Source organism: Aspergillus steynii (genome assembly GCF_002849105.1).
Source record: "Aspergillus steynii IBT 23096 chromosome Unknown P170scaffold_3, whole genome shotgun sequence".
NCBI classification, from domain to species: domain Eukaryota; kingdom Fungi; phylum Ascomycota; class Eurotiomycetes; order Eurotiales; family Aspergillaceae; genus Aspergillus; species Aspergillus steynii.
In genome coordinates this window covers 2,889,704-2,917,048 of record NW_020194400.1, presented here as the reverse complement: position 1 = coordinate 2,917,048, position 27,345 = coordinate 2,889,704, and the positions used below count along the sequence as shown (strand labels likewise).

The following is a 27,345-nucleotide window of genomic DNA, read 5'->3' as shown; positions in this document are numbered from 1 at the left end:
ACTCCTACACGATAATTCCAGCTTTGCCTTTTCTTTCTATTTTCTGAAAAGCAGTTAAAATTAATGTGTAACGGAGGTGATGCTACGCAACCATTTCAAATATTTTATTTTTGGCCAGAACGTTGTTTCTCCTATGTTCTCACAACAAAGAGCAGAGGGCAGTGTAATGTAACTGTGATCCTTCTGCTTAGTAGACTGGGACCAAATCACTAAGGTTGCGCCACATCACATTCTCTATTCCCTCCAATAATATCAAACTATAACTCCCTCATGTCAACTCCAGAGATCACCTCCACGAGTGCCATCAGTATTCTTTCTGCACCACATCCCATAACAAGCAAAATCCGGTTTAAACTATACGCAATAATTTCAACTGCACATATGAAGCCATGACTGCGGAGGCACTGCGACCAATCTCGTCGAATTTTCCCATGTCCGGCATGCAGGGAGGATTCAGCTTTCACGGTCGCAACGATCCCTGCATTAACATCATAGGATATAATAAAGAGAGAGAGATTCGGGGGGACGGATGGATTCCCAATGGCCCCGAGGAAGCAGATGATGTTCTTTATTTGCTTCCATACCAAAACCTAGGGTTGCAGTAGCCCTCGTGACCTCAGGGTGCGCTGGCATTCTCCAACGAAATGCTCGGCACTTACGATCTTATTTAATTTCATGGCACTCCCCCTTGCTTACGCGGTCAACTATCCAACACCAACCATGGCTGAAAGCATTACCGCATTTGTGGACAGTCTAAACCTCACTTCTTCGGTGGCCCAGGAGCTACAGATATGGCTAGGAGGGGAAACCGCTGTGACTACAGTTCTCTTTAGTCCCAAAACCGCCCGGTCGGCAGTGATTGAAATCGCCTTTCTCGTCTTATCGGGGTTCTTTGGGATCCTGCTGGTTGGCGATCCGGCTGAAATACCTGCGTTGGATGCACATTGGTATGCTTTTCTTCTGATTCCGACATCCTCGCCAAGTAGACTAATCACCATTTACAGGTCTGCAGCGGCTTCTAAGTTGCCATCTTTTATTGCTCTCCCGAAATGTGCAAATGAGGTTTCTATTATTCTCAGGGTTATAAAGGTCCTTGGAATTACATTTTCTGTTCGCAGCGGCGGTCACTCTCCCAATCCAGGCTGGTCAAGTACAGCCAAACCGGGTATCGTAATTGATCTGCATAGCTTTAATCAGATTACTGTCAATCAGGACAAGAGCTTTGTATCCGTCGGACCTGGCGCAACATGGGGTGATGTATATACAGCCTTAGACCCTCACGGTGTCAGCGTCATTGGTGGTCGGATTCCGTCCGTCGGAGTCGGAGGCCTGATGCTCGGAGGTATGTCGCATCCCAACCACATTCCACACTAATGTCCTCTAATCCTTGTGCGTCAGGTGGGTTCCATCACTTCTCCGGTCAATTTGGACTTGCTGCGGACAATGTGAAAAACTTCGAGGTAGGATATTTCTCTCCTAATCACGCTCTCTATATTGACAAACCTACAGATCGTCCTCGCAGGCGGCACCGTGACCATCGCCAATGTTCAGGAGAAATCCGATCTTTTCTGGGCCCTGAAAGGAGGAGGCGCTAATTTTGGTAAGATCGCCGGTTCTATTAAAATCATGTCCAACTCTAAAACAATCAACATCCAGGTATCGTTACCAAATTTGACCTTTACACCATTCCAGTAAACAACATTTGGTACCAGATTGGCGTCTACTCCACTGACCAAGTCCCTGCCATTTTCGATGCCCTGGCCGACTGGCAAAAGGAGTCCTCTGACGTTAAAGCTATCGTCGCTGTGATCGTTACCTTGGATATTGTCACGCTGGGCTTCATCTACTCCGAGCCTAGTGCTGAAGTCCCGACCTCCTTTGCTCCATTCAATGACATCCCTGCCATTGCCTATGCGGTGCCACCTACTAATGGCACCGTTCTTCAATTGACGCAGATTCTAGGCGCTTCTAGCGCCAGGACTCCTGCCAGGTGAGATTACCTTAACTACTCTCTCATTTCATATCGTTACTAAAGTTTGGGCTCGTTCAAAGTGCCAACCGCCATGACTATCGCGCCGCTAGCTCGAAGGTCGACGCGCCGCTTTACAAAGACGCATATGCTTTCTGGAAAGAGGAAGCCACTGCTGTGCATGAGTCTACTGGTGCGAACCAGACCTTCGTGATACAGCCTATTTCCGCTGCCATGGTTGAGTACGGAAATACTAAGGGCGGGAATCCTCTGGGCCTGGCACAGGAAAGCAGACAATGTATGTATAATCCTTCTTACATACCCCAGTTTTCCCAGACTAGGAACTAAGAAAGATGTCTCATAGGGTGGACAACCCTCGTCGACTGGGAGAATGCTTCCGATGACGACGTCGTTCGATCGGCTTCCATCGCGACCACGGACAAGTGGAAGGAATTGGCCACAGCGCGAGGCCTACACGACCCGTTCATTTATATGAATGATGCATCCAGGGACCAGTATCCCCTATCGTCATATGGCGCACAGAACCTGGCGAAGTTGAAGGCCATCGCAGCCAAGTATGATCCCTCGGAGGTGTTTCAGGAGTTGCAGAACGATGGGTTTTTGCTTTCCAAGGTTTAAATTTGGCCTTGAAATCTTGTCGTGTCCCTAGCCGTGGTCTTTTCGTTAGAAAGGTTCACGATCACCTTTGCGTTCAAGACTCTCTAGATTGATTACATGCTGTATGACTGTTCCGGGTTTAGGTATCTATCATTGTTTTAGACTACTTAATAGAGCCCATCTACAACCACTTAGTCTATTAATATTCAGAATATATTTCCCAAGCCCCTCAGATCTACACCAGGATATTAGATTAGGGTAGCTATCGAATAGAATAGGCCCGAAACTGCAAAATCCGGGGATCAGCGGTAAGAAGGTTAACAGTAATCTACCCCTTGCGTCTCACAGATCAGAGCTACCGGTCTTTCTGCCAACTTGCTGAAACTTAGGCTTCCACTCTTTCCCCAAATTCTTGTGGCCTTTGTATTCAACCATGCCTTCTTTCTTTCCATCCCGTCAACCTTCCCAGGTAAGGTGCTCTGTAGATCTCACTGAGGACCGGATCAAGCTGACTTTATCAGACTATCAAGCTGGACGATCATGAGATTACTGCAACTGAGGTCGAGCTCTTAGATCAACGTCGAACGGTTTACCGTTTCAAACTTTCAGCAGACTCATATCGGCACACAATTCCAAAAACAGACGCCTCCGTTATTGTCAAACAACAGAAAGAGGAATGGGAGGAAGAGTTCGATGATGAGGAGACGGCCTACAACAAATTGAAGGACCTTCAAGGAAAAGTAATTCCAAACTTTTACGGTCGGGGCTATTTCGATGGGCAGCCTGCACTCATCTTATCAAAGATCGATGGGATTCCTCTAAATGCTGTAGCGCGCAGCAGCGACTGCAAGATTCCAGAGGATTCCTTGAAAGCCTATCTGGAGGAGGTTTTCACTGAGCTTTCGAAGCATGGGGCCTTATATCATGACCAGAAACTGGATAACTTTTTGTTGTGCCATGATGAACAACGTGGGCATATTAAGGTGATGGTTGTTGATCTCGAGCAAGTCGAGTTCCCTGATAAGCTTCGCCCTTGGGAGCATCTTATTAACCAGGAGGGTGCGAGATCGTTGATGGAAGATTTCAGATACACGCGAAACCCCAGACGCGAACCATCTCCACTTCAGTTCTGGATGTCTGGGAACAATGAGAGTATCGCTCAGTGAGCTAGAGATTATTTCGCCACCAGTACGTCAAGAAAACAATTGAATGAATGGAGGCATCGACAAGCCCGCTATACTGTTGCTTGGCTAGAAAGGGAAAAGTGAAATCTGTTACTGCACTCATATTTCATAGCATGGTCTCTATAATGGTGGGAGTGAACTGAAAAGAACAGTGTCACGTCTCCGGGGACCAAGAAACCGTCTCTTTTGTTAAAGTTAGATAGCAGGAATGAGTCTTAGGATTGATCCATGAGATTTGAGAGAAAGCTCAGGGGTACTTTCAGTAGAAATTTCGACTACCAGCAGATATTTTGACGCCAGTTAATTGGCGTCTTTCTATCTGACATGTGGTTTCTCGATACTCCTACTTTCATTTTACACCTATTCAGTATGTCCCTATAGCAGCAGCTACACTTGCTCTAAGACACAGCACTCGTCTTCAAATAGCTCCAAAGGTTATCAATCCCAAGAGTAAACGAGATCGTCAATTCTGGCAGAACACGGGTGTGTAAATTAATAGTTTCAATCAAAATTCTGTACTTGCCAAATTAGCTCTGGGACCAGCGCATGATACCACACAAGTTCATAACAACCTGCTCTCTGCCGCTTTTAGAGCTGAGGTCAAACCATGGTGTTGAGTTAACATGCAGAAGGCAAGTTGGGGAATCTGACTCAAAATCATGCAGATATTCCGCGCTAATCTCAAAATCAAGGAAGCATATATAGTGCTGTGTAGCATTTATAAGCAGTACTCTGTTATACGTTATGTATCAGCATATCTATCAGGATGACGGCAAAATTGGGGGTATTTTTGAATGCAGTGAAAAGAAAAATGTGAAAACTCATAGCAGTACCTTTCGAATTGCAGCTCTTTAAACGGATCAGCTAATCTCGCCACCAGAGCCTCGCATGTCATTTGCGCGAAGCAGCTGTCCGAAATGATCGGCTGGCCATTTTCTAGGCACTGGAATTGTCTTTTGGCTTCTTAAAATAGCCACCCGGCTTTTTAGGGCTTTAAATATACCTCTCGACTCTTGGCGTAGATATAAGCCCCCATCGTCGATAGCTATAACCTTCCGTTTCAGCTTAGGAGTACGAGCAGAAAGTCTTATTTTTGCATCTCGGAATTCGACGACGGCGTTCATATTTGCAGAATCTTGAGGGGATGCAAAATATAAAACATGCCGAATAACACAAGATAGAAGTCGTAAGGTCTCATCCTCCTGGGACGCTAGAATTCTATGCGATTCGGCATCAATAAATTCCACCGAAGATGTCCCCTGGGAGCCATCAGCAGCTGGGCTACTAGATCCAATCTGTATTTCCCTTGAGTCGACATAACCTCTTTGCGCGATGCGTTCGGTGCGTATTCGGGGACGCTTGGGGGATGGTTCGGCTTCATTGTCACTTTCCTGTGGGGAATCTCCAGGAGAATCTTCGAGGTGATTCTTTCCACGGCGCTCCTCGCTGCCTTTGAACATTGCCAATGCCCCCCACACTTGGCCGAGAGAGATGCCGCAAGTAGGATCCCGCACAAGGCGGTGTTCACTCAGGCTCATCTGACCACGGTCTGGGCCATTCAGGAATTTCACGATCTCGGGGGATGATTGAAGGTCCGAGGGATATTGATAGGGTACTAGAATTGGGAGAATACTGTGCTGGGTATCCCGCCGGATAACACGACAAGCAAACAAGTGATCACGTCCCCAGTCACTGGCCCCAGCATCATGAAGTTGGGAGAAGGTTGTCCTGTCTTCGGCATCAAAGCGAGCCCTGAAGGATGATTTTGAAGTGACAGAGTTGAAGTAGGGACTATTCGCCATGCTGTGAGCCAAAGGAGGGCTGCCCGTCTACTCCGCACAACGCCGTCTTTTATGGGTCGGGCCTGCGGGGCAGCCGGATGACTCACCCCGCATGGATCCTGCGGTCAGGTGACCCCGACTGCCGGGATCCCGGGCGGTCAACTCCGATTGCTCCATCTCCATCCTCCTCCATTCTCCATCTTTCGCGCTGCAAAATGCAGCCAGGTTTGAAGCCCCAACCACTTGCCTATCTCATGCGCTACCACCGTGATCTGTTTGTGGACCCGTTGTTCTGGACTTTCCGTCATTTGAATCTGGTAGGATGTCACTTCACCCCGCTTGAATCAAGGGAGATCCCTCAAGACATTGAGGATGCGCGTGAAGCTCAAAACAACGACGAGCCGCGAGACCGTGTACCACCGCCGCCTCCATCGGCCCCTGAGCGACTTGCGAAGAGTTGCGCCCCCCTTGTGAAGCTGTCCGCCCTATACCACATTCTGGAGTATGAGGGAAGCGCTTTTGAAGAGCGATGGTAGTCAATGTCTCCCGTAACTAGCTCAACTCGAATATGGCTATTGATATTCGTGAACAGCAGCAGAGGGCCTAAATTCTACTTTGCGGGCAAAGCGATTCATCGACCAAAATACGTCGTGTTCGGTCGTCGCAAACAAGCCAACGAACCTCTTGACGATACTTTGATCGGCTACTTTGACTACACCTTCGCCACGTACGGCCGCAAAGATAAATTCCAGGCGAAAAGTCATCCTGGCAATGGTAACAACGCGCCGGTCGGGCGTCTCCATACAAAACAGCTGGCACGAATAACCCCAGCTAATTGGGAGGAGGACCCATACTTCGTTTGTCTTTTGCTGGCCATTGCTCAACTGCAGCAGCGTTCCCTCCCAACTCAAAAGCAAACAACGCATACGGTACGTCTCATGCTTCATATTGAAATCTTACAGCCTAACATATATCATAGTCGCGTCTTCTCGTGGCGAAGTGGCCAGACTGTGAGTTCATCTATCTCTACGAGGCTCAATTCACCTCCGAGCTTCTGAAAGCGATTGAAAATCCAAAAGCTGCTACGACCTATACGACCTGGCCAACAATCACACGTAAAATAATCCCTTACAAGCCCTATGACACTTTTCGGTCACGCCTTGTGGCCGAGTTATTACTCACGAAAAATCAAAACTGCTACGCTACCTCGGGTAACAAAGATTGTGCTGATTTTGTTGTGAGATGCACAACGAAACGACCGCACCAACAAGATGACGAGACACGCACAGTAAAACGCAAGGTAGACATGGCCTATGGGAAGTGAACTTACCATTATTGTGGAATGCCCCAACATGACACTGTTGTTTCTACTTTTTCCCCAGGTCAAACGTGCCAGATGAAGTAACCAGTCATGAATCGCATTAGGGTTCCTACCCTAGGTGACTGAGATACAAAACATTTATTCCTTGCGCTGTCTCACCCCTGGCATGTTAAACCCTGGCCTGTTTATGGTACGGCCACCTTGGCTTAGGTGAGGGTCCACCGAGACGGGCTGTGATCAATGACCAAGGTTGCTGTGTTAATACTTCTTTCTTCTTCCTTTGCCAAGACGAAGCAAGCCCTCGAACCGTTTGCTCTCTGGCTTTTGTTTCGTATCCCCAAAGAACAGGCAGACTCTGACCGAAAAGACGTGTCAAGCGTTCGAGGGCATGAAGTTTGACCATCAACACAGATTTACCGCGACACTGCACAAAATTTTGTCACGTGGCCGAGGGAGGAAACTGTAGCAAGTTGCGACTCACGTGAAATTTCAAGAGGCCTGGGGCTTTATCCCGGCTCTGAAGATCAACCGCGACGAGCTCATTGATGACTAGGACAAGGCTCAAACTTTTTGGGTACTTTCTTCCCCGAGCCGGCGTGTTCGATCTGAAAGGACTCCAGAATCTCCTACCAACTGAGCTCAACTCACGACCCCGGAAAAGCCAGTAATTAGATCGTGATTCATGGTCGTGGGCCAAGACTTTATGAATTGAGCAGACGCCCGATTTGTCCTAATTCGAGGTCTCCCATACCGAAGTTCAAGAATTATTTTTGAAGCCCCCTCTCCTTGTTACTCAGTGATAAGGAAGCTAGCAAGACACAACACAAGGGTGCCATTACGACAAACCTTGAAATACTTGAACCAATTCTTAGATCATGAAGACTCCCCTACAGATTCTACAAAACCAGCCGTCTAGCTAGATAGGAACCATGCTCTGACAACTAGAAATATCAAACCCGTCGCATTCTTGACAAACATCTAGAGTTTAATGTTAGCTGTGTCAGGCTCGCCAAGATTCATCATGTGGATTCAAAGCTTCTCGTGAGTGATGAAACACGGCGGGAATGCCGAAACTAACAGTCTAACCATTTGATTTCTCTAGATAATGCACTTATGGGATAAATTTGCATTACCTATGTGACACTAACAGATGATGCATCCTGCAAGACTATCCCAAACAATAATAACAGGAGATCTCAGCTCATTTCTTGTCCGAAAAAAGCAAAAACAAAACCAACCGGAGTTTGGGGAACTGGGCAAGGATTACACTGCAACCAGCATACGTGGACAAAATGAGAGAGAGATCTTTCCAATTTGTCCTGCACCCCTCCCGATCTTCCTTCTTTCCGACAACCAACACCTGATTTGAATCGAAAGTTTTGACACGCCTGCCAAAAGCAAGACATCTGAGAACTTCTGCCTGAATATGGCATGTGGTATTTTCAAACGCGTTGTAAGACGCTTTCGAAGAAAGCCCTCGTCTAGCGGGAAAGCTGCTGCACCCCAGAGATCCACAAGGTCTCTAGAGCCTCCTCCGCGAAAGCCGTCAAACGCGACGGGTTTTGTTACCGAAAGCCCCGAGCGATCTGATTCCACCCAGAAAGCGAATAATGTGACCGCAGCTCAACTTGAAAGCCAAAAATCTCCTTCTGTCAATCAAACGGTTTGTGATCGCCTAACGCGTTTCCTATTGGAAGGAGAGAGAGCTTCAACTAAAAAGCCTCGCACAGAATCAACCGAGCTCTGTAGACCAGGCCATTAATCTTGACGTGCTTCCGCCCGCGGACGATGCGAAACAGGATCCGTCTTCAAAGTTCACTTCTGCGCTGTGGAAGCAGGCCCTTGAGGAGCTGCGTAACAACGCGAAGACAGAGAAACTTCTCATCGAATTCCGGCGGGCTTTATTAGGTAGGTAGCTCGATTCTCACAAACATAAGGCACCTTTGCCCTTGTGGGCTACTAACCTCAATCTGTACAGCAGATGGCACAGAAGAGTCCGCGGAAGGGGACAAAGAAGTGCAATCATCCGACAGTTCCCTAAGTGAAGACGAAATTACGCGACAGCTTCAGAACACCATCAAAAGAAAGTTAGAGCAGATTTCCAATGATAGCGAAGCATCCAAGGGAGAGTATCATCTCAATATCAAGGACAAGATCATAAAATGTGTTTCTTTGATTCAGGCAACAGAAAATCTTATCACAGCCGCTGTTTCTGCCGATCCACATGCATCGTTGGCATGGGCTGGCGTATTGGTGATTTTGCCTGTGAGTGTCCATATTTCGGCCGCCTTATCTAGTGATTGTGAAGCGTGCTAACTGCTCGCTAGATAATCACTAGAACCATCACAGAAAAGCTAGACGCAATTGATGGATTCAGCCGCGTCTTGCAAATTCTGGTTAGATGCCGAGTGATTGAGGAGGCCCACTTTGCCAAAGAAGTAGGACCTAGAGAGCACAAAAGGTATTATTCTGCCACACAAAGTCCTTCGGGAGAAAGAGTGACAGAGTCATGTTGCTAATTTTATTATTCTTGTTGAGTATTACAGCATTGCAGAGTTTGACCTCTCAACCAGAAAAAACATCGCTCAACTTTATGCACGTATATTGGAATACGAAATCCGACTGGCTTTGTATCTGGGGAAGAAATCGTTTATGCGCTTCTTCAGAGACCTAGCTGCATCAGATGACTGGAATCAGATCTTGAAGGATATCGACGCCAAACGAGATGTCATGGAAAGTGATCTTGCGGTAATAGACAGCGATGAAACCATGGCAGGAAACTGCGGACTCTCTACGGGCTGAGATGAGAGTTGAGATGAAAGTGGGTGTCTGCGATATATATACTCAATGGGCTAAAGATGCTAACACGTGCTATTAGAAAAATGAAAAAGAACGGAAGCTCGCCGCCCACCATCGTCTTCGTGAAATATTTAATTCGTTACCATTCGCAGAAGGCGCGGCTTTCGACTCGAAAGAGAACCAGCATTCAACATGCCTCGAAAATACCAGAACGGACCTGTTGGAGCAAATCCTGAGTTGGGCTCACAACAACGACAACAATGAGATATTTTGGCTCAAGGGCGCCGCTGGCACCGGAAAATCAACTATTGCGCGAACCGTCGCTGAAAGGCTTCACAAAAGAGGTCACTTAGTTAGAAGCTTTTACTTTGCCAGGGGTCGAGGAGATCGCGGGACTGGAAAGCTTTTGTTCACTTCAATTGCTAAACAGTTAGCGGAACAGGACCCACAAGCGCTTCAGTCGATATGCGATGTATATCAGCGAGGACTCACTGACAAGGCATCCAGCTTCCAATGGAGCGAGTTAATTCAAAAGCCAATCAGGAAAGCAGGCGAAAGCATCAAGCGTGTAATTTTAATCATCGATGCTCTGGATGAATGTGCTGAATCTGAAATTACGAAAATCATCAGTATCTTCACACAGGAGCGAAAAAGCACGCCTGGCCAAACATATCGCATTTTCATCACCAGCAGGCCAAAAACTGCAATTCGCATGAGCTTTCGACAAGCCAAGAGCGCCATATTTTTTGATTTGGCGCTTGATCAAGTCCCTGACGCAGTGATCAAGCGTGATATTTTTCTCTATGTTGACTATTCCATGGATCAGATTCGGGCTTCAAGTGAGTTGGGGAATCATTGGCCAACCCGGGATCAAGTCTCCGAGCTCTCGCAAAGAGCAGGCCGACTTTTCATCTATGCCGCAACAGTTTGTCGATATCTTCAACTAGCCGCCGATCCTGAAGAGAGCTTGGAACGCATACTTGACACCACCGTCTCAGACTCGTCCACAAAATATCTAGACGAGATATATACGCAGATTCTAATGCATTATCTGTCCGATGGTAATGGGGATGAGATAGGTGGCCGAATACAGCTTTTTCAGATAATCGTTGGCGCAATCATCACTCTTTCCGAGCCGTTGTCGCCTCGTGCATTGGCAGCTATCCTTGGCGTTCCCAAACATAAAGTGAACTCAACCTTGAGCCCACTTTATTCAGTACTCGATGTTCCTGGCGACATGGAATCTTCCATAAAAATCTTTCACGAGTCCTTTCGTGACTTCCTGATTGACCAGAGCAGGTGCCGTATCACGCATGAACGTGTGACATCTGCAACCCTACTTTGTGTGGACCAGCAGGCCAAGCACCAGCTGCTGCTATCAAGATGTCTTGAGACAATGAGTCAAAATCTCAGACGAAATATTTGTGACCTCCCATCCGACGGAACACTGAGATCTGAGATTGTCCACGACACAATCCAAGCTTGTATTCCTTCAGAGCTCCGATACGCATGCCGATACTGGGCTCATCACCTACAGCAAAGCTAAAAGATACTTGCGAATGGTGAAGAAGTACATATATTTCTTGAAAGCCATCTTTTGCATTGGTTAGAGGCTATGGGTGTTCTGGGGTTGATATCGGAGGCTGTGAGATCTATTTCGAGACTTTCGTCGTCAGTTAAGGTGAGCATTTCTTTTTTTCAAGTAGGTGGAGTGTTCTTTTTTTTTAACTAACTCTTCTCGTCTAGGCCAAGGATAGTGCGATTTCCAAGTTTCTCTACGATGCATACCGTTTTGTACTGAACAATAGCGAGATTGCCGATACTGCACCTCTCCAGCTTTACTCTTCGTCGCTAATATTTGCCCCGGAAGCATCCAACGTGCGGAGGATGTTCAAGGACCAAATCCCCGCATATTTAAAGCAATTACCGAATGTAGAGGAGAGCTGGAGTGCCATGCTACGAACGATTGAGGGTCATACTAAAACCATCAATGCCATAGAATTCTCGCTTGACGGCCAACAATTAGCTTCAGCGTCAGATGACGGTACAGTCAAACTTTGGGATACCGAAACGGGAGCACTACTGCAGACCATTGCAATTCTTGATGAGGATAGAGATCTGTACTTTCGTTCCGATTGCAAGATTCCGCGGGTTTCATGCGCCTCATTTTCGTCGGACGGTCATATGCTGGCATTCGGCGCACATGATGTGAAGATCAGACTCTACGATACAACCACAGGCACCATGTTGCGGAGGCTCGAGGGTCACACCGGATTTGTGGAAAGTGTCGCTTTCTCACAAGACAACAAATTTATACTCTCTACTGGAAGTTCCGAAATCAAATGCTGGGTTACAGCTACAGGAGAACTGTCGAACACATATGAAAGCAACTATACGCCTATGTGTGTTGCTTTCAGTGCCGATCAAGAGCAACCATCTTCGATTATAGAAGCAGCCTTTTCACGCGACGACCTTCAAACGATTAAAGTCTTCGATAAATGCACAGACAAACCACCACTGAGGCTTCATGGGCATACTGACTGTGTCTTTCTGGCTATCTTCTCACAAGACCACCAGAAGCTGGCTTCTGGTGGACCTGGCACAATAAAGGTCTGGGACGCAGTAACAGGGGAATTGCTACATACCCTTACAGGACATGCGAATGATATCTGTAGTCTTGCGTTCTCACAAGATGGCCGGTGGTTGTGCTCTGGCTCAGTGGATAAAACCACAGTGGTCTGGGACGTTACGACGGGTCAGCAAGTCAGAAAGTTCACAGATGGGTTGGGGGTCTCTAGCGTTGCAATCTCCCCGGATAGTACGCGACTAGCAGGTTCCATATCTAATGTCATCAGACTCTGGGACTTGGCTGGTGATATGCGGACAACAACGTTAGAACATCACATTCAGTCTACTGTAAGTACTATCGAGATTATACCAAACACCCGAAAATTATTTTCAGTGGGGTGGGGTGATCTCATGATTTGGGACATGACCACTGGCGCACTGGTGGAAAGGCTTGGCCCATTCTCGAATGAAAGTCTGAAAGTCGCTGCTTCCCCAGATGGCAGGTGGTTAGCAGTTAATCTATGGAATGAGGGTTTCAAAGTCCGCGATATGTCGCAAGACGTATTCGTGCAGATACCAGAGGACATAGACTCGGTTGACAGTTTTGCCTTTTCGCATGATAGTCGACAGCTAGCTCTCAGCTCCGATGGATTGATCATTCTTTGGGACATTGAGTCCATGGAGACACTAACCTATAATCGGTTCTTTGATGTCAATCACATTGCTTTTTCAATGGACGGGCAGTGGCTAGCCTTCTGTTCGGAGAAGGGGGTGGTTTCTTTGTGGGATAGAGCTACGCAGAAGGTCAAGCGAGATTTTCTCATTCCGGATGACTGGGAAGTATGGTACGGCTTCTACCGGAAAGTAGATTTGGTGTTCTCCCCAGATAATCAGCAGTTGCTATGGTGCGCAAGGGGTGGCTTTTCTAGGATTCTTGACCTAACTACAGGAGATATGTACCGTATTCGAGCGGATGGTGGGAAGGTGTCACCAAACCTTTTATTTGGTGGCAGATGTCTGAGGTCTGGCCACGGGTTGTTTATGATTTCCGCGAAAAGCGAGGATGGTGCTGGCCGCGCTCACAGAGCCCCGGGTCAAATTGCAGTGCAAAATCCATGGGTTGTCTATGACCAGGAGAGGCTTCTTTGGCTGCCGTCTGACTACCGACCATGGGAATGGATTATCGACGGCGATCTCTTGGCCATCGGAACTAAGTCTGGTCACATTTACATGATGAGATTCGATATCAGCAAGCTTCGAGAAAGGAACATTTCAGATTGATTCGGTTCGAGCCACGAGAATCGGCAACTTCGGTTGAAAATAGAAATGCATACTATTCAACTATAGATCCATCCTCTGAAATCCGGGAATAGTCAAAGGTTTATCATTCTCATACAAAGAGTCATTGTTCTATATTCTGTACCAAACACTACCCCTAACAACAATTGCACGATGTAGATCTACGGAGTATCAATCCCCACCATGCCCAAACAGGCAAAGTCCACGGGCGCTGAGTCAGCCGACCAAATGTGGCTGGGCACCCCACCGCCCCACCAGACCCATGACGACGGCACCGCCACAGCCCCTCCTTCACACCTGAGGCACGCATCCACCTGAGCTGCAGCTCTCTTGGCTGAGGTTGTTTGCTCTTAAATATCTCTTCCTCTTCTGACTGACTTCTCCTTCCTTTTCCTCCTTCCTCATCTCCCTCCTATCTACCTTCTCCCATATCATCAACGAAACCCCATCGAGAAACCCAACCACCAAAATGTCCTTCTCCGACCTCATCCAAAACACCATCAACAAGCACACCGGCGGCGGCGACAACAACTCCTCCTCCTCCCCCTCCTACGGCAACGAAGGCCCCTACTCCGCCGGCGGCAGCAGCCACTACAACACGCCCAACGCGGCAAACCCGAACCCTCACTACGGCGGATCCGGCGGCTACGGCTCCGACGACGACTTCAACCCCGCAGTCTCGCACGCGCAGGCCGAGCACGGCGAAGACAGCTCGCTCTTCAACACCGCCCTGTCGTTCATCAAGGACCGGAAGAGCCAGTACGCGCAGAAGGATAACTACGACATCGACGAGTCGCATATGGTGCAGTCGCATCAGGCGTTGTACGGCGGCGGCGGCGACGAGCGCGCTCATGACTCGAACTCCCTGGGTGCGGGGGCCGCCATGCAGGCGTTGAAGATGTTCACGTCTGGTGGCGGGTCGAGCTCCGAGAGCAGTGGTGGGGGTATGGATAAGAACAAGTTGATTGGGATTGCGATGGCGCAGGCGGGCAAGCTGTGGGAGGAGAAGAACTCGAATGGTGGTGCTGTAAGTTCCTCCTTTTCCCTTTTTTTTTTCCTGCCCTTTTGTTTCGTGATTTTGAGTGGTTTCGTATGGGTGATGCTAATATTGTTTGTGCAGTCCGAGGACAAGCAGTCGGCTGTGAACAAGGCCGCTGAGATGGCGCTGAAGATGTACATGAAGGGCCAGGGCAGTGGATCTAGCGGCACTGGAGGCCCCGGCGGCTTGATGAGCTTGGCCAGCAAGTTCCTGAAATAAGCGCATCTAGATTGGACTTGAGATAGTTCATTGATTTATACATGTTTGTATCCTCGCATGCGGGCCATGTCTTACAACAGCCAACAGCTCAAGCATATCGTATAGTATATCAAACTCTATTTATACCAAACATCTCTACCTACAAATTCAACAATGTTAACATCCACCGAGGGTATGCCAGCGCCAAGCAATGTAGGTCCACTTTTTGGGGGTTGGTATCAGGTAGACCGGAAACACTCAATAAACGGAAGACACTCTAAGCTGAGCAAACATAAAGCCAATGGAATGAGTAAAGTCAAGGGAAATGTGCTAAATCAGAAAGGAAGAAAAGGAGAAAAGAAAAGAGAAGAGAAAGAGTAAAAAAGGCAATCACCAGTCATCATCATCATCTTGCTGGTGCTTCCCTTGCATCGCGTTCTGTCTTGCCCTCAGTGCCTCGGCAAGACCACCGGCCAGACTGGCGTTGGACGCGCTGTTAGGTGTGGCACGTCCACTGCCACCGGACGAGTCCTGGGATTGCATGCTCACGGCACTGTCGCGAGGTGCCGGTGGCGGAGCAGGCGCCGTCCTCTTGCCCGCCATGTTGGGCCGCTTGGCAGGAGGTGCTGGAGGCGCCGGCTTAGCCTTGGCAGCGGCAACAGCTCCGTTGGTCGAGGGGACGGGGCTAGCTCGAGGTGCCACAGGTGGGGGAGGTGGAGGAGTAGGCTTGGGTGCCGGAGCAGCTTGCTCTTCCAGGTAGGCTTCAGGAGTCCAGCCCTGCACGGATGTCGCCGTGTTCATACACAGCCACCAACCTAAATACCTATTAGCGTGACTAGGATACAGGAATGTAACTGTAACAGCAAAACTTACCATTGCCCTCCTTAGACACAATCTGCACGATCTCACCAGCCTTGATAGAGAGCTCGTTGGTCTGGGCGCTGCTAAAGTCATACAGAACCTTGGCAGTCGGTTTCCTTTGCGCCGGAGGACTCGAAGGCGGAGGTGGGGGTGGAGCTCTCATGGATCCAGAAGACGCGTTTCGTGTATGAGAAGCGGCAACGGATGCGACAGGCTGCGGAACAGGTCTAGGCGCTGGTGGGGGCGCAGGTTGAGCGGCAGCCGGTTGGGGAGCCGGTGGCGGTGGTTGCACAGCGGCCGGCTGTGGGCTGGCTTGAGGCAGGGGCTGACGCGGAGGTACAGGTCGAGAAGCCAACTTCGAAGGACCCCCACCAGGACCTCCTGGACGAAGCAATTTGCCGGTAGTGACGGGTCGCGCGGCAACTTGCTTAGCTCGGGGAGTCGGTTTGGAAACTGAGCTGGCAGGTTCTCCAGCACTGGTGTGAATCGTGCTGCTCTTGTAGCTGTCCACATTCGAAGCAGCCGGGTCCTTGACAACCTTCACAGTGGCCAGCTTTCCGGGTTTCTTGTTGTACTCGATGCTATTGCGTTGTTAGATCAGTTCGCATTTCTGATATAGCCAAACTTACTGGTCGGCGATCTTCAAGTTCAATTGTCCACGCAGAGCGGTGGAAAGATGGGTGAAGAACTCTGTCTTGAAGACACAATTCACGAGAGGGTCGGGCTCCTGGGCACCAATGACAAGAGAGAACCAATCGTCCTTCAGGTTTGATGTGCTGACGGATTTGATGGCCCCAATTGGTACCGTTCGTTCGGACGAGATGGTCAACTGATTGTTGACAATAGTTTGCGCTACAATATATACATGTCGACTCGTCTGTAGACGTTAGAGCATAATCCTCTTGTGGCTAGGAATTCGACTCACCAAAATCAAGATTCGCGGAGAGGGCTTGCTCGAGCGGCCGAACTTGGACACCAGAACTTCACCACGGCAAGAGAAGAGCACGTTTTCACCTCCTACATTCCCGCCGAATCAGTAGGAGAAGCATATTGAATCGGGATAAAAACTTACCGCTAATGCCTGCACCGTCGCGGATCATCTCACCAGGGCCACCCTTGCTGTCCACCCCCAGGTAATCGCCGAGGAATCGTCGGGATCCGAGCAAACTCATCCGCCGACGTTCCTTCTGGCCCTGGAGAATCTGGTGACCCTTATCACGCACCTTGATCAACTCAAGACCACCAGTAGTGCGGCGCCAGAAACGTTGGATACGGATCGCACACTCAATGCGGTAGCGGAGGTAGTTGCGCCAAGCGCGTTGAATTCTGATAGCCATGTTGTGCCAGTACCGATCACGCATGGCCTCCAGCGCGAACAGCGTCTCCGGGGTTTTGACGAAGACCTTCGTGAGACCCATCTGGAATTCTTCGGCCGGAATACTGGTATCCTTCAAGATCTGGCGCGCACCGGATTCGGAGTCGCCCGTCCATGTGTAGTCACCAGCATATGACGTCTTGGGCGAGAGCAGATAGAAACGTTCCACAAATTTGTCGAAAGTTTGACGGTAGGCGAAACCAGCACGTCGGATACGCACGTTCTCCTGAAGACCGAGGTACTTGATTTGGTGCAGCACGTTACCCACATTGTACTCCCTGGGGGCCTTGTTATCGTTGGGTTTGATGGTTCGAATATAGGACGGCTGGGCCTTCATCAACGTCGCCACCAAGTCGTTGGCGGAAGCCTTGATCTTGTCGCTTGCGGTGGGAGGGCGTCTCTTGTCATCCTGGTTTACCTGGTTGGGGAAAAGAGTATGAACGAAGTTGTTGGTCGAGTGGCCAACGAGGTTCAGCAGATCCTTGAGCAGCTGGTCTTTGTTTTTATCCGTCATTCCCTCGACCGCGTAGCTGACATCACCGGCGTAGTGCTTCACGATAAACTGGCCCTGGCGGCTTTCGAAGTTGGGGTTCTGGCCAAGGAAGTTCAGTCTGCCGACGAAGGTGTTGTCCGCAGCACCAGAATCGGCATGCGCCGTTGCGCAAGCGTCGTTCAGGGCGGCAAAGACACCGGGCGGGCGCTTGTCCTCGATCAGCGAACACACCACCTTATTGTCGAAATATTTGATCGGAGTCCACTGGATTTGCTCGCGAGCATACTCATCCTGCTCCGCCTTCAACGTCAACTGAATGAAAATCTGCTGGAGCTTCTCGTTGACGTAGTTGATACACAGCTGCTCGAAAGAGTTCTTCTCGAAGATCTCGAATCCGTAAATATCCAGAATACCGATGGAGTTCGTCACAGGATCCCGCGCAGTCAAAGAAGCATTGACACGCTCCACAATCCAGTCGAAAAGGTTGAAATAGATCGCCTTCGACAGGGCATCACGCACAGCCAAGGCCTGGGTGGTGTTCAGAGGAACCTCGTAAACAGAGCCCCTGCGACCTCCTCGAGCGGTCTCCATGATGCGGATGGTCATCGCCTTGTTCACCTCGGCCGCATCCACCTCCAAAAGATACGCGACGAAGTTGACAACCGATTGGTCCGCGATGGCGGCGTTGCCTGAGTCATCCTCCGTAAATTGGAGGTTTCCAATCCACAGAATCACTGCCAACATCCGGAAGACATCATCCTGCTCGGCCTCGCTCATACCAATAACTCCCATTGCGTTGAGCGTATCGCGGAACTCGGCATTGTCGTCGACACCGGGCACATCGAAACATTTGGATCGGCTAGTGTAGACGTAGGACTGGGGTTGTTGCACACCGAACATGTCTAGATCGCAAGGTTAGCTGTGAACGTCACCAAAAGAACGAATCGATCCGTACCTCGATACTTCTGCGGCGCAGCTTTCGTGAACTGATAGAAGATGTGGAAGTTACGCTCGTTCGTAATCTGCCCCACAACTCGCGACTTCTCCAGCAGATAGTTGGTGATGTTGGCACCGACCGGCTCTCCATTGGCGTTGAATTCCAACTCCAAGTATTTTCCGAAACGGGACGAGTTGTTGTTACGTAGCGTCTTCGCGTTACCGAACGATTCCAGCAGCGGGTTCGTTGCGAGAACCATGTCCTTCGTTTGTTGAATGGACGAATCGGTGCCCCCGGATACACTCGCGATATACTGCATGATCCGCTTCGCAGCCTCGGTCTTTCCGGCACCGGACTCTCCGGAAATAATCACACACTGGTTGTCTTTATAGGATTTCATGTTATAGTAAGAGGATTCGGCGACCGCGAAGACATGGGGCGGGGTTTCCAGTCGGTTCTTCCCCCGGTAAGATTCGAGGACGCTGTCAGTGTAGATGCCCACTAGGGGTCAAGAAAAGGAGTCAGCCAAACCATCCTCGGACACCCGACATCCCCTATCGCCACAAGCGCACTTACAGTCTCGAAAAGGGTTGACGGACACCAGCACATGTCCAATATACGTCTAGAGCAACCCCGGTTAGCCGTCATTTTTCCGCCATCGACCGCGCGATCCGAGCTTACGTAGATTTCGTCATGTTCAAAACGTAGTTTCAAGTTATCGTTGATGGCTTCGTTCGAGATCTTGCTCAGCAATGTCAAATCGGAAACACCAATCTCCTTCTTTTTCGAGGTCTCGAACACGGCCTTTTGGACCTGGGGCTTGCCCCCCGCTTGGCGCCCATCGCCGACATCAGCGACCTTGGAGCGACCGAAACCTCGACTCTTCTTCTCCCCGCCGGCAGGACGTCGTGAGTGTCCCTGAGTTGGAAGATAGGTTAGTATATTTTCTTTCGGGTGTTTCTAAAGATTGCATGTCTCTCAATCCAGAAAAGCCGCTGGATGAGTCGACTCACCATGGTTGTTGCTACCGATCGCCCCCGGATCTGGCGCAGGCGTCAAGATATCCGACGTATCAGTTGCGGGATAGTCGATCAGCGATTACAGGGTAAGGAGGGGAATGAGCGTAAAAGACCGGGTGCTCATTCCAGGGCAGTCGTCGTGAGTTGTCAAGAGGAACTCCGATTCCAGGAGCACAGGGAACGAATGGAGGGGGAAGTGGCAGAGGGGGAAGAGGGAGAGGGAGAGAGAGGAGAGAGAGGGACCAGAATGACGACGGTTGCTTGTGGAGGACAGCCGGCCTAAGGACGGGATTCCTGCCTAAGGCCGCCGCGCCCCTTCTGCGCCACACCGCCGGCGCACGTGTGGCCGCGCCCGAGTCAGCGGCAACGCGCAATCACCGCCGTTCTTTGGCTCCGATTACGATGCAATTTCGCCGCCGGGGTTGGGCGGCAAATCGCCCTTGGGTTCTCGTCCCTGTTCCACCGGCCCAGCCTGAATGGTTTTCCTGGTGCCTGACGATGCTCTCGGAGCACGTGCCACATCTTTGTTTGACAATGCCTTGCTTACAACATGTCTATGAATAGTTACTCGATCTTATTATTTAATACGCTCTCCTCGTCACTTTTTCATGTTCATTTTCATGTGCATTTCCTCCTGCAACTCATACTCATATCTTTCTCCACAGAGAGCCCTTCCCCAAGTTGTGCATGACTTGTTAATACATTCTCTCATCCTCCACAACCGCAGGAAGACGATGAAGTCGCAAGATATCAATTCAATTCAATGAAATTAGCGGAAATCTGTCTTAGGTATTCTCCAGGGGATTGTTGAAGTATTCCAGTAATCGCGACATCGTCCAGAGTGTAAATATTCAGGTCGCTGAGAGCCCCGACAATGGCATCCATGATATCCAAAAGGTCTGGCGTGTCTTAGAATTTATATTCCGCAGATTGGTTGCTCCACACTCCGTAGTGTTGAGTCGTATTCGTATGACTCCGGCCCCTGAATGGCCTGGGACAGGAACTTCTTATGACGTCACACTGCCTGTTTACTTTGAACAGGCGCCAAGTAGGCGACGAAAGAAGTACAGAGAAACAATATTCGGCTTTATTATTGATTAAATTTAATTGTCATTGATAGCAGTAAAGTATTTCAGGGATCAACTAGCGTAAAAATGTTGGGTATCAGATAAGTTTGTCTGGCGCAGTCTCGGATATATATGTCAAGACCTGATGCCGAAATAAATATAGAAATATCACTTGATGCGCATATTTGGGTTCAAACCACTTAAAACATGCAAGTTCACTCAAACACCCTATCTTCTCCCCAGAAATCTATTAACCCCCTCGCATTACCTTCTTCAAGATAATCACACAGGATATCTTGCCCATTTTGCGTCCGAAGAGCCCGACTCATAACCCCTAGAGATGGGAACAAATCGCTTAGGACATTAGTCTCGTGCTCCGACAACACACCGGCAGCACCGGAGTTAGCATGAGATAGTAGATTAATTGAATCCGCCGTCGAAGGATCCTGCGCCGGAATGTCCACAAGGCCGCCCATGTACTCTTTTATAATCTCAAGGAAGCAAGATGAGTCAGGAATGGGCAGAATGGGCATAGGTATGGAGAGAGCTTCCATAGTTCTATGACTGTTAATGGAGGGCAAGGAACCAATGGTGAATGCGTACAGTTTTTGAAGAGTCAATAGCCCGTCCAAGCTATATTTTCCAGTTGCGCTGTTGAATGGGTTTTCGGAGAGGAGGAAAGCGATGATACATCTTTCAAGAGATGATACGGATGTTGAGAACTGGATCAGTCGAGAGATTGTTTGCTCCTTGTTATCAGAGTCCAGGGAGGATGGGGTCAGAAAAAGGACGCGTAGATGCTGCGAGTCATTCCTCGAGTAGAAGTTGAAGTCATATCCAGGCAACTGGGATTCTATTAAGACGTTGATGAGAACCTGTCTGAGAATGAGAGCAAAGATCACTACCGTGGAGAGTAGATGTCTGAGTCGCGAGGACTGGCCCCATGACTTTCCATATGGGGCGCTTTCGAAGGGACGAGGAAAATTGTCCACGAATGGGGTCAGAATCAGTTTGATTGCTCATGGATTATGATATTCTTGATGCTCTATAATGTGCGGCCGTAGAGAGGAGAAGAAAAATATGTACAGTGGAAAGAGGAGATTGTGCACCCCGCTCAACGTCATCCGGTAACAGAGAAGGGTATCCCAAACAGAAGAACAGGTATAACATCACCTGTGTCCAAACAACCTCTATGACGAAACAAAATTATATACGAAGCGAGATGTCAATCACCGATTAAACGCCTGTCGATTTTGACGAGTCCTGATTTGTTGGTTTTGTCGGGGCCGGATTCTTGCCATGCAAATTATTGGCCTGATCGTCGTTGACAACAGCTTCAGCTGATTGTTCTGGGCTTTGGCCAAATGTGAAATAAGACGTCACTCGCGACCACCAGCTGGGCTCTTCAGCCTCCACTTCCTCTTGCTTTTCCACCTCCCACACTTCGCGCGGGAGAATCCTAGGCGACGACTTTGGCAGCACCCCTTGCTTGGCCTTTTGTTGCAGAAGCTCCTTCTCCAAAGCCACTAAGGCCTGTCGGGCAGCTTTCTCCGACTGTTCCAGCTCAGCCAACCGCGACTCGACGTCCTCTCTGCGCGTGGTCTCCTTCCTCCGCGACCGCCACGACTCAAAGACGATCAATCCACCCGCCACCAGAAACAAGAACGATTCGCTGATGAATGTCGCCCCAGATTCGATGGCTTTGGACTCCGACAGTGGTCGTATGTGGGGTTTGCGAGGGTTCGCGGCCTCTTCGGCAGCGGCTTTGGCCTTCGCGGCGGCTTCTTCTTCGGCTCTGGCCTCGGCGTGAGTTTTCGCCGTCGGAGAGACAGGTTTGTGTTTTCGCAATTCGGCTTCGGCCATGGCTTGTTTTTGAGAGGCGGCGTTGTCACGGAGTGTACCTAGACGAAGGCGCATGTCAAGTCGGTGAAGAGATTGCGCGACTCCGACGCAGACTCGTCGGAAGCGTTCATGCTCGCGAGCTTGCGCTTTGATTTGGTTCTTCCAGTGGTCAGCATGATTTGGCCGGGTTTGACACCAGAATCGAGTGGGTTGAGCATACGGCGATCGGCTTCGAGAGGGTGCGGATGGCCAAGGAGGAGAGCTTGAGAGTGAGGGACATGGCGAATTAACGGAGAGGGGAGGGAGGGGAAGAATTAAAAGTAATGTTCGTTGATAATGATGAAGGAATAATCATGGAAGGCCAGAGAATGGCTTCATAGTCCTGTCCTGCGACGGGTTTATTGGATGTGGAGGAAGTATTGAGGATCGACTCATGAAGGTCTTTGGAGGGACTCGAGGCTGAGCCAAGTGATAGTGATGACTGAATTGTCAGGCACCGCTCTGCGTCATCCATGTATGCACAGCGGGACTAATGCAGGCTGAGTCAGCAATACACGGTTGTTACGGCATTCGGCGCGGTGTTTATCGATTGCCCGATCGGGTAAACCGTTGGGGGGAGCCCCGTGATCTCTGCGTTGCCGGGGCCATCCCTTTTGCGTTGCCGTACGGAGTATTGTGTTTGACTTCACTTTGACTCCTCTTCCCTTGCTCCCCACCTGCTGGCTATTTCCGGGACACAAGACTGCTTGACAGTCTGGTTGGCGTTGGATGCATGTCATTGTTTTTGAGCGTCATTGTTATATCTGTTTTGATTTCTTCTGGTGAGTCTTCCTACATCCGAGTTTTCGCCCCTCCGTGGTCCTCGTGGTGTTCATGCCGCACTGATGTTGCATCTTATGCTTCATTTGCCACACCACCTCGAGTCGGTCATATCTCGTTACATGTCTTGTGCATAGCCAGCATATGCCTTCCCCTCCATTGACGCGCTGACCTCCTATTCTAGGCTAGCACAGGCTCATCCATTATACCCCGTCTTCACCGTCTAGTATTTTCAGATTGTATATTGCGAAAACTCATGATTGTTACGACCGCCTTAATTTACCCAAAAACTGTCAGCTTGCGCATCCGGTCCGCCAGCGACAATTAATACTCGTGTATAGCGAAAGCACCGAAGGATTTCAACGCAGGAGGAATCGCCAAGATGGAGGCACTGTCACCGCGGTCAACAAATCAAATGATTAAACCCAAGGTTCCTATGGAACGGAAGGTGCTCGATCGGAACGCTGCAGCTGCACAGAAATCTGCATCTTCGAAGAACCATGCGCCACCACCGCCGGCTCTCGTCACAGAACCCACGGAATATGGAGAGCGGTACTCAACCGGCGCGTTCCTGGGAAAAGGAGGATTTGCTATCTGCTACGAAGGAACATTGGCGCGCAATGGTCGGGTCTTCGCGATGAAGGTTGTGAGGTCGGAAATGTCACAAAAGAAGATGCAGGAGAAGGTATTTTGCGCTGCGAATCCTAGGTTTCTGGAGCAAGCGCAAACAGGCTACTAATGGTGCTCGTGTCTTAGTTTCGCACCGAACTTCAAATCCACTCGAAAATGCGGCACCCTCATATCGTCGGCTTCCATCGCGCGTTCGCCTTCGACCTGAGCACATACGTGATCCTCGAACTTTGCCCCAATGGGTCGGTTATGGACATGGTTAGGAAAAGGAAGTGTCTGAGTTTGCCGGAGGTCCGACGATTGATGATTCAACTTTGCGGTGCGGTGAAATATTTGCACAAGCGAAATGTGGCGCATCGTGATCTGAAAATGGGCAACCTATTCCTGGATCAGAACATGGACATCAAAGTGGGGGATTTCGGATTAGCGGCCATGATTGTGTCAGAGCGAGACGAGAAACGGAGACGGACGCTATGCGGAACGCCCAATTATATCGCACCGGAGGTTCTGGATAAAACAAAGGGTGGACATACGCAGAAAGTCGACATCTGGTCCCTCGGTGTTATATGGTGAGAATGGCATTGGACACTGGCTCCCCTACACGACTGACGATGCTCTTTAGTTTCGCGATGCTCACGGGCTACCCTCCGTTCCAATCGAAAACACAGGAAGAAATATACAAGAAAGTCAGAAACCTCACATACGTGTGGCCGAAAGGCCCAGATTGTGCCAACGACATCCCGGAGGAGGCGAAATCGCTAGTCAGTTCTTGTTTGAACTTGGCGGAGGAGGACCGACCCGACCCCGACGATATTGTTGAGCATCCATTCTTCAGCATGTACGACGGATGCATCCCCCGGAGACTGGAGCCCGAGTGCCGTCTTGCCAAACCTTTCTGGCTTACATCGGATGAGCCTCGCGGCGACAATATGGTGATCGGCCACAGCCTGGAGTACGATGACAAACTGTCGGGTTATATAGATACCATCGATGACCCCAGCCAGCGATACCACATTTGCAAAGCCGCATTTTACACGTTCTGCGGTGTTGGGAGGAAGCCGGATGGGACTGCTCGCAAAGCCGCTGGCAAGCATGGCTCTAAGTCGGCCTTTGCTGAATGCTTGGCTGAAGAGGAGAAGGGTCTTCAACCAATTATTCCCTTGCCGGAGGATATTGTTTACAGCTACCCCCATGATCCCGATGGAGATTGGAGTGTGCCAGAGCTAATGCTAACCAAACGTAGAGACTGCTCCTCGCTAGAGAGTACCGTCTTATCCTCGAAGAGTACCGCATCGGCGCGCAGCACCACAGTGTCACAATCACGGACGCAAGCAGCATTAGCTGCGGCCCAGCAACGTCGACAAGAGTCGCAGAGCCATGCGGCTACTCTCCGACAGCAGGCGACAGGTCGAGGATCTGTCAGGAAAGTGCCAACTCTCAGCGACGCGCCGGGCCCAGTACCACGAGCTTTGGAACATTTGCGTGTGGATGATGATGCGCTGTCGGTGCCGGGTGTGCCAACGGGTGGCCTCGCGGACCGTCCAATTCGCACGCGCCGGGGCGTGGCTGCGTCCTACTCGGGTTCAACCCGGGGCTCGGAAAGAAACCTGGTACCACAGGTATCCCGAATTGCCAGTGATGCTGCGATGCTGACGGTTGGAAAGACTCGTTCGCAGTCTCGACGGCTAGAAGCTGCGACCAAGGACGGTCCCGAGCTTCCCTTGCCCAAAGACCGAACCACAACCACAACCACAACGTTAGATAGTGTTCCCATACGACCACGACCTGCGTCAATTCGTCTTGCCCCCAAGGTGGAGAAGCCGGAGACCGTGAAGCCGGAGATCGTGAAACCGGTCGAGACATATAAGCCCGAACCGCGACCTGTCCCAGCTGAAGAGAGCCACCGTCCACGGCCGGAGCCACAACCTCAAGGTTTACCTCGAACCGGTAGTAAGACGTCAGTGTCTTCCGGTAGTAAACCTCGGTCATCCCTCGGAACGAACCCCCTTTTCCATCGCGATGATCCGTGTGAATCCCTCCCGGGGACGTCGATCGCGGATATCAATGCGGACCTACGACACATGCTTTCAAACCTAGTGCCGAATTCATCCTCCCGACGCCGCGCAGTCGCCAGGAGGGAACCGCACGCATACGTCATCAAATGGGTCGATTACACCAACCGATATGGCATTGGCTATGTCCTGGACGACGGGAGTGTAGGGTGCGTTTTTAGAGCCGGAAACGGCAATCCAGCTACCGGCGTTGTGGTGCGTGAAGGGGAGAAGCACATCCGTCGCAAGGCGCGCAGCCACGAGAAACGCGAGGGAGACACATTCTCCTATGCCGAGGCGGACCAGCTCGTGCCTCGTTACGGGAGACCGGTCGAGTTTTACGAGAACTGTGATAACGATGCATCCGGCTTCCACGGGGGTGTACGACGCGCAGCAGTCTCCCCTTCGCTATTTGAAGTCAAGCCATCGTCCAATGGCTCCTCCAGTTCGGGTGTAAAGGTCCGCACCAATTCTGGGATTGAGTGTGCACGAGCCGACGCCGAGAAAATCAAGCGAGTCAAATTGGTTGATCAGTTTGGAAAGTACATGATCGGATCTCTGGGCCGCCATGGCGACGAGGCATTCCTTGAAGATCAGGCGCCAACCCGGGACCAAGGGCAGTTCATCAAGTACTACCAGCGCCTGGGTAACGTAGGTGTGTGGGGATTTGGGGATGGTGCTCTGCAGGTTCGTTTCACCACTCAGGTTTCATTATAGCATGCTAATTTGTTTGTGATAGTTTAACTTCCCTGACCACACGAAACTTGTTATCTCACCGGGTCGCACCAGGAGCTCTTCCCCCTGGATCGACTTCTACCACCTGTCGCCTTCGGCAGCTCGCTACTTGAGCGCCAAAGGAAAGATGCATCCGGCTGGATTCGACACGCGGGCGGTAGCGTCGGACGAGATAGGAACCTTCTTAAGCATTGCGTACGGCGCGACAGCGAGCCCGATGGATGAGCGCATTCGAGACATTCTAGACGCCAACTCTTTCCTTCAAAAGATCGGTTTCTTAAAAGATGTCCTCAAAGGATGGATTAAACACGGGCGAATCGGCGGCCGCCCGTTCGACAAATCTCTAGGAGCGGAAGGAGGGCTCCGATCGCTTGACATGTTCTGGGAGGGAGCCCAAGAGAGGGCACACGGGTGTAAATTTGTCTGGGTCACAGTGGGGGCGCCTGGGGGAGACGGCGAGTACCGATCCATCACGCTCAGGGAGAAGGACAAGAAGGTCGAGGCAACCCACGAGCAGGAGATGGGGATGCTGAAGGAGCGGTTGCGAATGCTGGGGCCACCGTCTTAGTCGACGGTCTCCGGGTCTTTTACGATGTTATGATCTTACTGTTTCGATTCATTGCAATGGTCGTTTTGGTGTGATTCTTGTGCATATCCCCTTGCATTTTCTGCGTTTGATTTATTGCATGATCAGTTGCATGTTTACTCTGTTTTCAGAGTCCAGTGTTCAGTGCTACTGC

General features: G+C 50.2%; 9 protein-coding genes across 9 annotated transcripts; 6 read left to right on the top strand and 3 right to left on the bottom strand.

The window, feature by feature from the left end:
- Positions 1–720: 720 nt before the first annotated feature.
- P170DRAFT_425136 (FAD-binding oxidoreductase) lies at positions 721–2,608 on the top strand (the record flags this gene model as incomplete). The annotated part of the gene is made up of 7 exons (XM_024847606.1): positions 721–947; positions 1,005–1,342; positions 1,399–1,460; positions 1,510–1,600; positions 1,657–1,990; positions 2,083–2,267; positions 2,334–2,608. The coding sequence occupies 7 exons, from the start codon at positions 721–723 to the stop codon at positions 2,606–2,608; spliced, it is 1,512 nt and encodes a 503-aa protein (XP_024706138.1).
- Positions 2,609–3,020: 412 nt separating this feature from the next.
- Positions 3,021–3,753, top strand: P170DRAFT_474388 (uncharacterized protein; the record flags this gene model as incomplete). Its single annotated transcript, XM_024853134.1, has 2 exons — positions 3,021–3,056; positions 3,109–3,753. The coding sequence occupies 2 exons, from the start codon at positions 3,021–3,023 to the stop codon at positions 3,751–3,753; spliced, it is 681 nt and encodes a 226-aa protein (XP_024706137.1).
- A 344-nt stretch (positions 3,754–4,097) lies between these two features.
- Positions 4,098–5,573, bottom strand: P170DRAFT_455231 (uncharacterized protein; the record flags this gene model as incomplete). Its single annotated transcript, XM_024851511.1, has 3 exons — positions 4,098–4,503; positions 4,605–4,714; positions 4,749–5,573. The coding sequence occupies 3 exons, from the start codon at positions 5,571–5,573 to the stop codon at positions 4,299–4,301; spliced, it is 1,140 nt and encodes a 379-aa protein (XP_024706136.1). The 3' UTR covers positions 4,098–4,298.
- A 233-nt stretch (positions 5,574–5,806) lies between these two features.
- Positions 5,807–6,876, top strand: P170DRAFT_425133 (uncharacterized protein; the record flags this gene model as incomplete). The annotated part of the gene is made up of 3 exons (XM_024847605.1): positions 5,807–6,084; positions 6,145–6,481; positions 6,532–6,876. The coding sequence occupies 3 exons, from the start codon at positions 5,807–5,809 to the stop codon at positions 6,874–6,876; spliced, it is 960 nt and encodes a 319-aa protein (XP_024706135.1).
- Positions 6,877–7,894: 1,018 nt separating this feature from the next.
- P170DRAFT_463917 (WD40 repeat-like protein) lies at positions 7,895–13,521 on the top strand (the record flags this gene model as incomplete). The annotated part of the gene is made up of 10 exons (XM_024852203.1): positions 7,895–7,914; positions 8,251–8,536; positions 8,604–8,781; positions 8,852–9,138; positions 9,201–9,334; positions 9,420–9,600; positions 9,650–9,694; positions 9,752–10,991; positions 11,283–11,353; positions 11,419–13,521. 10 exons carry the CDS (start codon positions 7,895–7,897, stop codon positions 13,519–13,521), a joined length of 4,545 nt encoding a protein of 1,514 aa, XP_024706134.1.
- Positions 13,522–13,894: 373 nt separating this feature from the next.
- P170DRAFT_463916 (uncharacterized protein) lies at positions 13,895–14,937 on the top strand. Its single transcript, XM_024852202.1, has 2 exons — positions 13,895–14,566; positions 14,660–14,937. The coding sequence occupies exons 1-2, from the start codon at positions 14,009–14,011 to the stop codon at positions 14,795–14,797; spliced, it is 696 nt and encodes a 231-aa protein (XP_024706133.1). The 5' UTR covers positions 13,895–14,008; the 3' UTR covers positions 14,798–14,937.
- Positions 14,878–19,714, bottom strand: P170DRAFT_435974 (class I myosin myoA). The gene is made up of 9 exons (XM_024849061.1): positions 19,456–19,714; positions 19,124–19,360; positions 19,019–19,064; positions 18,461–18,943; positions 16,710–18,407; positions 16,563–16,654; positions 16,267–16,514; positions 15,650–16,218; positions 14,878–15,591 (listed from the first exon to the last, which is right to left on the bottom strand). Exons 1-9 carry the CDS (start codon positions 19,456–19,458, stop codon positions 15,167–15,169), a joined length of 3,801 nt encoding a protein of 1,266 aa, XP_024706132.1. The 5' UTR covers positions 19,459–19,714; the 3' UTR covers positions 14,878–15,166.
- A 1,834-nt stretch (positions 19,715–21,548) lies between these two features.
- Positions 21,549–22,813, bottom strand: P170DRAFT_508937 (OPA3 family protein). Its single transcript, XM_024854625.1, has 2 exons — positions 22,591–22,813; positions 21,549–22,529 (listed from the first exon to the last, which is right to left on the bottom strand). The coding sequence occupies exons 1-2, from the start codon at positions 22,648–22,650 to the stop codon at positions 21,765–21,767; spliced, it is 825 nt and encodes a 274-aa protein (XP_024706131.1). The 5' UTR covers positions 22,651–22,813; the 3' UTR covers positions 21,549–21,764.
- A 286-nt stretch (positions 22,814–23,099) lies between these two features.
- P170DRAFT_508936 (Pkinase-domain-containing protein) lies at positions 23,100–27,304 on the top strand. The gene is made up of 5 exons (XM_024854624.1): positions 23,100–23,191; positions 23,374–23,874; positions 23,946–24,388; positions 24,442–26,557; positions 26,610–27,304. The coding sequence occupies exons 2-5, from the start codon at positions 23,572–23,574 to the stop codon at positions 27,171–27,173; spliced, it is 3,426 nt and encodes a 1,141-aa protein (XP_024706130.1). The 5' UTR covers positions 23,100–23,191; positions 23,374–23,571; the 3' UTR covers positions 27,174–27,304.
- Positions 27,305–27,345: the final 41 nt, after the last annotated feature.